Source organism: Triticum urartu, chromosome 3A (assembly GCF_056163025.1).
Source record: "Triticum urartu cultivar PI428250 chromosome 3A, HENAU_Tu73, whole genome shotgun sequence".
NCBI classification, from domain to species: Eukaryota; Viridiplantae; Streptophyta; class Magnoliopsida; order Poales; family Poaceae; genus Triticum; species Triticum urartu.
The window spans coordinates 151,511,811-151,522,042 of record NC_141875.1 but is presented as its reverse complement, the minus strand read 5'-3'; the positions used below and the strand labels follow the sequence as shown (position 1 = coordinate 151,522,042).

The following is a 10,232-nucleotide window of genomic DNA, read 5'->3' as shown; positions in this document are numbered from 1 at the left end:
GAAGAGCACTTGGAAGAAGCACAACTAAAATGAACAACTCCATCATTTTTCCAACCTTCTATGTGCAACATCAAATGGTCTTTCACGCTCCAATAAATATCCTAATCCGAAGTACTAACAAGAATCTTGCAGATGAAGGTATATTAGAGCAACTTCAATGGGATGATCCATTTCGTCCGCCCGCATCTGTTTGGGTCGGCGCGGACAAAAGTGACGGCCCAACACGCCGACCCAAACTCAAATCATGTCCGTCTGGCGTCCGCGTCGACCCATTTCTGGTTCAAAATTGCGTCTGGAATGCGTCGGCGTGGACGCGAAGCGTACGCGCCGCGCGTCTCTTCGCCGTCCGCCGCGTCCCCACCTGGCGGCCACCCAACCGCCACCGGTCGTCTTATTTATGATGATCACCGACAGCGAGCCCACGCGTCAGTCAGTGGAAGCGTCCTTTTTTAACCACGTGTGCGGCGGGGTCGGCCTCATCCACTTCTCCCGTCCACATCTGCCCTCCCCCCACCACCACTCCCTTTACTTCCTCGCCGGCGACCGCAAACCCTAGCCATGGGCCTCTTCGGCAGCTGCAATGGCAAGGGCAAGGGCAAGGGCACCCCCCCCCCCCCCCGCGCCTCGTCCTCCCGTGCTCCCCTTCCCCCTCCTCCTCCTCCGGCGGCGACGCGTTTCCGCCCTGGTCGCCGGCGCCTACACATCCTGGTGCATCAAACGCGGTGGCATTGGAAATACAGGCAGCCATTGCTGTACCCTGATGTCACGCTGCCGCACCATTGTTTATTTATGTTTATTTCGTGTAACTTATTATTATTTTTCCATGGCGGCACATTTGGGTCGGCCTCCCCGTTGGGTGGTCAAACTGACCCATTTTAAAATGCGGATGCGTACGTCCGCCTGACCGACCCAAACGAATAAAAGGTGGACAAAACGCGCATCCGTTTAGGTAGCCCCGTTGAAGTTGCTCTTATGGTTGGTGACTTCGTTGTCTCATTGTTTTCTCCATTTGCTCCAATTGGCGAGTCCTTCTCTTCGAAGGTTTTTGGTGAATGGTGACAATGACTGAAAGCCACCCCCATCAAACATTTGTCACAACGATTGTAACAAAAATCCCACGTATTTAAGTAAGAAGATGATCCGATGGACTGTCAAAAAGAAGAGATGATGATTTGACTTTCTCGCTACTGCCAAAGGTTTAGCAACTCCAAAACGGTCCTTTTCGCCGGACGAACGGCCCGTCTCTCTGACTCTCTCCACGCGTCGCGCCGTCGCGCGCTACCTGCCGACCGCTGCCGGCCGGGAACCCAGCCCGACCCAGTCCTCCTCCCGCCATAATTTAAATCCCACAGGACGCCAAATCCCCATCCTACCCCTCCTCCTCTCTGTCCCACAAACCAAGAACGCCTGCCCTTTTCGGCCATTTCGTCCTCTCCGTCGTCTGCATCTGAGTCCAAGGTTATCGAAACAAAACCATCCCCATCACCGAGTGTCCTGCTCAGCGCGGGCTGCACGGCACGCGACGCGAGAGAAGGCAAGCATGGCAGGGCCTACGCCGACGTACTCCGCCGTCGTGGCGCACGCCTCGGCGTTCCTCGCGGAGCTCATCGCCGACCCGCTCCTCCGGCGCCACCTCCTCTCCGCCGCAGCCTCCGCGGACGGCGGCGGGGGGCAGCACACGGCCGCGACGCTCCAGGCGCTGTCGCTCATATCGGACGCGCTGGACACGGTCCCGTCCGCCTCGCCTTCGCCGTCGTCGCTCCGCGCCGCCGAGCGGCTGCTGCTGTCCCTCCCCGCGGCCACCCCGCTCTCCTGCCTCCTCTCCGCTATCGCGTCGGCAGCGCGACGACGCGGCGGGGCGCCTTCCGCCGCATCCGCCGTGCTCGACCTCTTCGTCCTCGACCCCGCGCTCGCGCGCCACGAGCTCGCGCCCGCGGCATTCGAGGCGCTCTTCGCGCCGCGCCTCCTCGCCGTCATGCGGCACTTCGCCACGCGCCGCGCGTCGGCCGTCGCCGCCGTGGCTTCCGCGGCGCAGGGCGACGAGGAAAGATCCGACGAGACAGTGGCGCTGTCGGCGATGAGGGTGCTGTCGCTGATGAGCGGCGCCCAGGCGCACGAGATGAGGGGCCTGGAGCGCGAGTACGAGATGGTGCTGGACGTGAACTGCAAGGCCTACGCGCTCTACCTAAAGAAGATCCTCGAAGCCGGCGAGGCGCCACGGATGACGCCGCCGCCTCCTCCCCCAGAGCTTGTATTCACCACCGGACAGCACGCCGACGAGTACGAGAACACCGGCTACGAGGAAGCCTCGACGGACGCCGACGATGGGGCCGTCAGTTCGCAGAATGGCGTACGGAATAATGTAAGTCTCCATAGACACTTCGTTCTTTCCATCCATTTCAGCGTGCTCAACGGAGTAGTCCAGACTCCAGAGTCACAGCAGGTTCCGGTGATTTTGTAGCCGATGTGGGCGGAGGCGGAGGGCGACATGTACCCGCGGCAGGGCAGCATCAAGGGCCGGAGGGAAATGATGAGGCCGCCGAGCCTGTACCCGCAGCGCGTGGCTCCGCACCTCATAGTGCAGCAGCAGAAGAAGCAGCCGCCGCAGGTCGGCAGAGGAAGCCCGGCGTCCAGACTCCGGGCCGGGTACTCTCCTGCCACGGCTTCCGACGAAAGCACGGAGGATTCTTCATCCGAGATCTACACCGGAAAACAGGTGTGTGTTTGTGTGCTAATTTTTTTTCAGAAATTTTTGAACATTTTAAAAGCATAATGTGAGTTCGGTGCACCGGTAGCACCACAAGCTTTGATGCATCAGATATTTTCCCTATATACATATAGCTATATCTGAATCTTTTTTTCGAGTGATCTGAACCATTTTTTTTAGATGTACATGTATCTGAACCTTGACACGGACCGAAACTTAAAGAAGTTCTCTTAAGCCGAAACTAGAGAGGTGTTTTATTATCATCCGAAACAGGGATGCAAGCAAACCATTCACGGATGGTCCACGACGGTCCGCTTGCATCCTTGTTCGTGATTGGATCCCTAGTCCGAAATCAGAGAAGTTCATTGGTGCTCAGCTCTAGTCATTTCTTATGAATCGCAGTCCCCAAAAAGATTAGCAGTGCACATCCCGGTTCATGATTAGTTAGGATATGCGGTAGTTTATAATAATTAAACATGGATGCCGGCCTACAAGTAAAAATAAGAACTTTGAATTAGGCAACTTAGACCCGTTTGTAAGTTTATGATAACCCCATTTAAATAACTAGACTAGACTTGGTCTTATTTATTCTAATAAGCTGACATTTTTTGTTTACATTCTTACTTACCTTCTTCACAAGTCACAACACATTAGAAAATAAGATCATCACAATTTAACAACCTGAAACTAAACCATAAGGATGATTGGATAAATGGGGACTGAGATCCGGTGACTTGTTGTTGACGAGTCACCGGTGAACAGTATGGTGCCTTGTCCCCTTCTCTACACCGTCTGGTCAAGAATTTGTGGACAGATCTGTGTGAACAGTACCCTAGATACAGTGACCCGTCTAGAGGAATTCGTCCACAGTGGATGAGCTTCAGTGCTTCATGTACAGTGTCTCCTACGGTACTTTGCTACAGCGTTTGATCCGGGCTTTCCATCCTTCATCCAACGGCTGGTTTCCCGCCAGTTACGGCGTGATTGGCTAGGGGCCAGTCACTAGATCTCGGTCTGATAAATGGTCTGGATTCTACAAGAAAAATTGACCGAGTTTCATTCTACAAATTTATAAAACTAGTGTACGCAACGAATGATACCCGTCTTGTACTTGAAATTCTCTTTTCTGTAAAGGTATGTTTCGCAATTTGCGTACTCTCAAAAGAACTACTGTTTTCGTAATTAGCACATAGGTACTCCTATCAATGTGCTGAAATCAATTAATTCCTACTCTGCTAGTTCGTAAATAGAAGATGTGTTTTAGATATTGGTATTTAGGGATTTTTCACTAAAAAATATGAAATTTAAATATTTATCAATCAAAATGTTTATTTATGTAGAATAAGACAAAGTTAGAAAAGTTTGAAGCCACACTTTCTAGGAATTCATCGAATGGAGGTATTGCAAAACAAGGAGATATGTTGGATGTGTTCCTGATGAGTTGTCATAACCCCATTCGCAAAAAATAATAATTGATAGCCCGGTTTTGGTTTAATCGGTTTTACACGTTTTAGAAACGAGTTAACTTTTTTATGGTATAATCTGCTAAAAAGAAACTTGCCACAAGTGTTGTGATTTAGTTTTCTAAATTTCAGTAGTAAGTTAGATTGTATTTCGATTCGCTGAATATTGTCGTAATGACATTTTGGCAAATTATGTACATACTGGCCTATAAATAAGTTTAGAATAACACAATTCGACAAACACAAATAAGTATATGAGAAGCTATTCACACAAAAAAAAAGTATGAGAACCTAAAGCTAGGGTGAATATCTAGATGGCAAAGCATATAAATATAATGGTTCATTTGCTATTCCTGAGTCGTTTGAGACACTTACAACTGTCCTTCTGCTTTTGTAACTGAAACTACAAAACAAAAACTACTGAATTTTTGCAAATAACGAACCAACACTCACAATCATTAACTTAGAAAAAAGTATTCATTCATGGATTTCAAAACACTCCCTCCGTTCTTAAATATAAGACGTTTTGGTAGTTTAAGTACATTAGAAACAGAGGTAGTAGCACTTATAATCGATAGTGGTATGAACGACTACCATACTACAATCCCGGAAATTACTGCGGTGGGAGGTTTCGGATATCCAATCCCGACTAGTAAGATATGTGACTGAGATGTAATAAAATTTGAGATAATTCATGAAAAAAAATCACTTGGAAACATCCAACCATCCTCATCTTCTTAGGCCATCTACAACGAGGGTGCTAACACCAGGCGGCAGGATTGTTTTTTTTTTTGCTCACTACGTAGATATTGCCTTGCATCCAAGCAAACTAAGTCACGAGGCACCCCATGCTTTTTCCACGCACAAGACAAAATTTAATTGGTTGCGAGGACTTATCCTGAATGCCAGAAAAACTAATTCCTTGAAAATATCTACCTAGGCTTCTTCAGCGGTTTTTCTAGGTTTTTTCGGGTGCTAGGTTAGCTCGGCGTTGAAGAGAATGAGTTTGCAATTTGAGTTTTTTACAATTGATATATGTTTTGCCGCAAAAAAAATTGACATATGTTTGATTGAATTTGCAATTTGGAGATGACCCTAGTGACCCCATTTCACTAGAGTTGCACATTTTCAAACAATTTGATTTTATAGCGTAATTCCAGATGTTAGTGATTTAAATTTTTTTTAAGACAAATGGCCCTTTCAAATCACGAAATTGAGTTCTTAACTTTCCTAAAAGAAGGTTCAGTAAAAGAAGACATGTAATTACGGTAGTTTCTAGTTTCTACTACTTGGAGGGATGGATGAACACAACCCTCGTTTGCTTCTCATCGCTCCAGAGCTGAGTTCCCAATGTTGTTGCCTTGTCTCCTAGGAAAAGCCTGCGTCGTCCCCACTGTCCAAGCCACGCAGAGCTCAGCCACGCGCCGACGACGGCGCCCGCCCCTCTCCGGAGCCCTCGAGGTAACCATTTCACCCGCTTCCAGAAACAGCATTTCCCCGACCTAGATTGCACCGATGGTATCGATGGAGACACGTGCTCATGGATTTGAATACATACAGGTCCCCGATGGGCGGCGACGCCGAGCTGTCGCGGCACCAGCAGCAGGCGGCGACGACGCCCAAGGACTTCGTGTGCCCGATCACGAGCCAGGTCTTCGACGACCCCGTCACGCTCGAGACCGGCCAGACGTACGAGCGCCGCGCCATACAGGAGTGGCTCGACCGCGGCAACGCCACCTGCCCCATCACGCGCCAGCACCTCCACGGCGGCAGCCTCCCCAAGACCAACTACGTCCTCAAGCGCCTCATCGCCGGCTGGCGCGAGCAGAGCCCGCCCGCCACGCCGATCACGCCCCCCACGCCCGCCACGCCCGCGGTGCCGAGAACGCCCGCGACCGCGAGGATGGAAAGCCCGGCCCCCGCGTTCAAGATCAACTCGCCGTCCCCGGACGCCACCGGCAGCCAGGCGAGCGCGCCGTCGCCGACCAGCGTCATCGTGCAGGCCACGGTGGAGAGCGCCGTCGGCGAGCTCCGCGCCGCGGTGTCCTGCCTCTGCACGTCCGAGGAGCTGGCCGAGTCGGAGAAGTCGGTCCTCAGGATCGAGCGGCTCTGGCGCGAGGCCGGCGCCGCCGAGCAGGCCTTCTTCTCCGCGCTGGCCAAGCCCGCCGTCATCAACGGCTTCGTGGAGATCCTCTTCAACTCCGTCAGCGCGCAGGTGCTGCAGGTGGCCGTCTTCCTCCTCGCCGAGCTCGCCTCCCGCGACGACGGCGTCGTGCAGACGCTCACGCGGGTGGACACCGACGTGGACTGCCTGGTCGCGCTGTTCAAGAAAGGGCTCGTCGAGGCCGTCGTGCTCATCTTCCTCCTGTCTCCTTCCGTGGAGCAGCTCGTTGAGATGGACATGGGCGAAGCGCTGGTGGCAACCATCCGGCGAGCCGATGAGGCAGACGCGCTCAACATGTGCGTCAAGCCCAAGTCCGCGTCAGTGATCCTCCTGAGCCAGATTCTCACAGAATCAGGCGTCAGCCGGGAGAGCACGCCGCCGGTGCCGAGGTCCTCTCTGGTGTCTGAGAGGTTCGTTAGGAGCACGGCGCTGGTCTTGGAGGCCGAGCAGGTGGAGGTAAGGGTGGCCGCAATGAGGATCCTGATGCGATGCATCGGGGAAGACGGCCACTGCCGGAGCAGCATCGTGGAGAAGCTGGCGGTGAACGCCGTCCTAGACGCCTTCCACGTCGTCGGCGACGCCGACAAGTTCGAAATCGTGCGGTTCCTCTCCGAGCTTCTGAAGCTGAAAAGGTAACGAAATCAAATTCCACATTCCTCCCACGCTTTCCAAGTGCTGCCTTGTCGACCCCATGCATAACCGTTATTCGGACTTCAGGCGATCGGCCGCGGAACGTGTGCTTCGGGCGATCAAAGAGGGGAGCTCCTTCAGCATGATGCACACGCTCCTCGTGTATCTGCAGTCCACGACGCCGGAGCAGAGCCCCGTCGTTGCCGGACTTCTTCTTCAGCTCGATCTCTTGGTGAGCTGAGCACAGTATAATTTATTCAGATCAGCTTACAGAATGATTCATATGTAGCTCTTCTGAATCCAAATAATTTGATGTGATCGTCAGGTGGAGCCGAGGAAGATAAGCATGTACCGCGAGGAGGCGATGGACAGCCTCGTGCAGTGCCTCAAGAACTCGGATTTCCCGAGGAGCCAGCTCCTCGCCGCCGAGACCATCATGAACCTCCCCGGAAAGTTCTCGTCGTCGGGGCGGCCGCTCGCCCGGTCGGCCCTGCTGAAGCTCGCCAGGGTGAAGGAGAGGTACCGGCAGTCGCAGGAGCTGAGCGTCGTTCGTGGCACCGACGGCGCCGAGGACGACGCCGCCGGGGAGGAGAAGGCGGCGTCGGAGTGGGAGAGGAAGACGGCCTACGCGCTGGTGAGCCACGAGTTCGGGCTGGTGCTGGAGGCCCTGTCCGAGTGCCTGGAGAGCAAGAACGCGGAGCTGTTCGCGGCGAGCCTCGTGTGCGCGGCATGGCTCGTCCACATGCTCTCCCTCCTCCCGGACACCGGCGTGCTCGGCGCCGCGCGTGTCTGCCTGCTCCGGCAGCTTGTGCTCGTCCTCAGGTCCGCCAAGCACGGCAGCGACCGCGCCCTCGCCATGGTGGCGCTGAGGAGCTTCATGAACGACCGCGGTTGGTTACTGGCTGCTCGACGATCATTCTGCTGATAAGTTGTAAACTAAACTTCTCTCCTCTCTTATTTATTTAACAAAGCTCATGACATTGTTTCAGAGGGAATGCAAGACATCACGACGTACATCAAGGACGTGCTGAGAACACTGAGGGAGCTCAAGAAATCGTCCGGCCTAGCGTTCGAGATGCTGAAGCTACTGTCAGATGGTCAGGAGTCTAGCATCGTAAGGCTCAGCGTTTACAAACGATCCGAATAAATTCACAATTTTTTTTTTCTAAATTCACAAAAGTTGAACTACTGCATGCAAGATTTATGTTTGCTGAAGAATGTTTCTTTTTCTTGTGGCAGGACATGTGGAACCACAAGGAGCTGAACAACGCCGACTGCAGCTCGAACGGCGAGGTCACGTCGATCGTTTACTACAAGAGCTACATCTTCTCCGGGCACTCTGATGGAACACTAAAGGTTGCTCATCCATAGTTTCAGTTTCAGCCACAGGTCATCACAATGGTTTCAGTTTCTGAAGTCTGAAAATTTAAAATCCAGGTCTGGGAGGGAAGCGAGAACATCCTTCGGCTCGTCCAGGAATCCCAGGAGCACGCGAAAGCCATCACCAGCTTGTCAATCCTGCCTTCGGAGGAGAAGCTGTACAGCGGATCCATGGACAGAACTATCAGGGTAACAACATATATTTCTTTCTTCGTAAAATCGAGGAAAGTTACGGATTAATCACAATGTGCAAAGTTCAGAATAAAACTCGTTGGCTGGTACGTACATGGGCAGGTTTGGCAGTTCCGGGACGGCCTCCGGTGCGCGGAGGTGTACGACACGAGGGACCCCGTGCAGAACCTGGCGGTGGCGAGCGCCATGGCCTGCTTCGTGCCGCAGGGCGCCGGCGTGAAGACGCTGAGCTGGAACGGCGGCACCCCCAAGGTGCTGAACCCGAGCAAGTCCGTGCGGTCCATGGCGCTGGTGCACGGCAAGCTCTTCTGCGGCTGCAACGACGGCAGCATCCAGGAGATCGACCTGGCCAGCGGCACGCTGGGCGTCATCCAGCCCGGGAACAAGAGGATCCTCGGCAAGTCCAACCCGGTCTACTCCCTGCAGGTCCACGACGGGCTGCTCTACACCGGGAGCACCCCTCTCGACGGCGCGTCCGTCAAGGTGCTTGCTACATGAACTCGATCGACAAACCAAACTATCTCCGGCGACTCGATGCTTTTGTGAGTTGTTTCTGACGACGGTTTGGGGGCGTTGCTGCTGCTGCGTGTAGATATGGAACAGCTCGAACTACAACCTGGTTGGGTCGATACCGTCGGCGGCGGAGGTGCGGTCACTGGTGGTGAGCGCGGACCTGGTGTACCTGGGCTCAAGGAACGGCGCCGTGGAGATCTGGTCCAGGGAGAAGCTCATCAAGATCGGCGCTCTTCAGGCCGGCGGCGCCGGCTGCCGGGTCCAGTGCATGGCGGTGGACGCCGACGGGGACGTCCTCGTCGTCGGAACGTCTGACGGCAAAATTCAGGTCAGGGTCGTGGTCTTACTATTTTTTTAGCCAATATTGCACGAAGGCTGTTCTTACACTGAGTTCCCTTATTTTTCTACAGGCTTGGGGATTGACTTGAGCAGAGATATGCAGATTGTCGCGTACAGGGTGGGGACGACGGAATAAGTCACCTATCTTTGTGCAGAATGGTGACCAGAAATGGGGATGTACAGCTAAAATATACTTGTAATTTAAATGTAGAGTAATTTTTTGGCATGCTTTTGCTGTTTTGCACGGATTGTTAAGAGCAACTCTAGCAAACCCCGCAAAACGCCCAGCCCGCAAAAATTCTGATGAGTATGCGGGCTATGTTCTGGCCGGCCCAATTTTCCGGTCAGAACAGAGCCCGCATACTCGCCCGGCCCGCAAAATTTTTTGCCGCAACCCGCAAACCGCACGTCCCGAACAGCATAAATACGGTTCCACGACCCTTTTGCGGGTCCAAACCCTATCCCCGACCGCCGCAAGCCACCCAATTTCCCTTTCCCCTCTACACATTCCTCGCCGCCGCCGACCACCCGCCCCGCCTCCAGCCGCCATGTGGGGCCGTATGTGGAGCTCCGGACGCGGCTCCAGCAGCAGATCCGGCCGGGGAAGGGACCCGCAGTGCGAGCGGCGCGTCCGGTCCGACGGCGCGCGGAAGCACGGGGCCCGGAAATGGACCAATCACGGCATGTCGCCGCCGGCGAGCTTCCAGCGGAGCGAGACGGCGGAGTACGACCCCCGACGCGCGTCCTTCTCCTCCGCGAGGTCCTCATACACCGAGAGCTCCTCCTCCTCCGACGCGGGCCTTCTCCCCGTGAAAAGGGAGTGGTCGGACGAGGAGGAGGAGCC

General features: G+C 54.0%; 1 protein-coding gene across 1 annotated transcript; it reads left to right on the top strand.

The window, feature by feature from the left end:
* Positions 1-1,468: 1,468 nt before the first annotated feature.
* On the top strand, positions 1,469-9,646 carry LOC125543423 (putative E3 ubiquitin-protein ligase LIN-1). The gene is made up of 12 exons (XM_048706752.2): positions 1,469-2,362; positions 2,462-2,716; positions 5,543-5,631; positions 5,731-6,966; positions 7,052-7,196; positions 7,290-7,854; positions 7,954-8,078; positions 8,204-8,320; positions 8,402-8,533; positions 8,639-9,019; positions 9,129-9,377; positions 9,460-9,646. Exons 1-12 carry the CDS (start codon positions 1,541-1,543, stop codon positions 9,475-9,477), a joined length of 4,134 nt encoding a protein of 1,377 aa, XP_048562709.2. The 5' UTR covers positions 1,469-1,540; the 3' UTR covers positions 9,478-9,646.
* The last annotated feature ends 586 nt before the right edge of the window (positions 9,647-10,232 follow it).

Bases quoted from the DNA above. Each gene is read 5' to 3' on its own strand.
- LOC125543423 (XM_048706752.2), top strand. From the start codon at position 1,541: ATGGCAGGGCCTACGCCGACGTACTCCGCCGTCGTGGCGCACGCCTCG. The intron at 6,967-7,051 runs GTAACGAAATCA...TTCGGACTTCAG, and splicing joins GAGCTTCTGAAGCTGAAAAG to GCGATCGGCCGCGGAACGTG. The intron at 8,321-8,401 runs GTTGCTCATCCA...TTTAAAATCCAG, and splicing joins ACTCTGATGGAACACTAAAG to GTCTGGGAGGGAAGCGAGAA.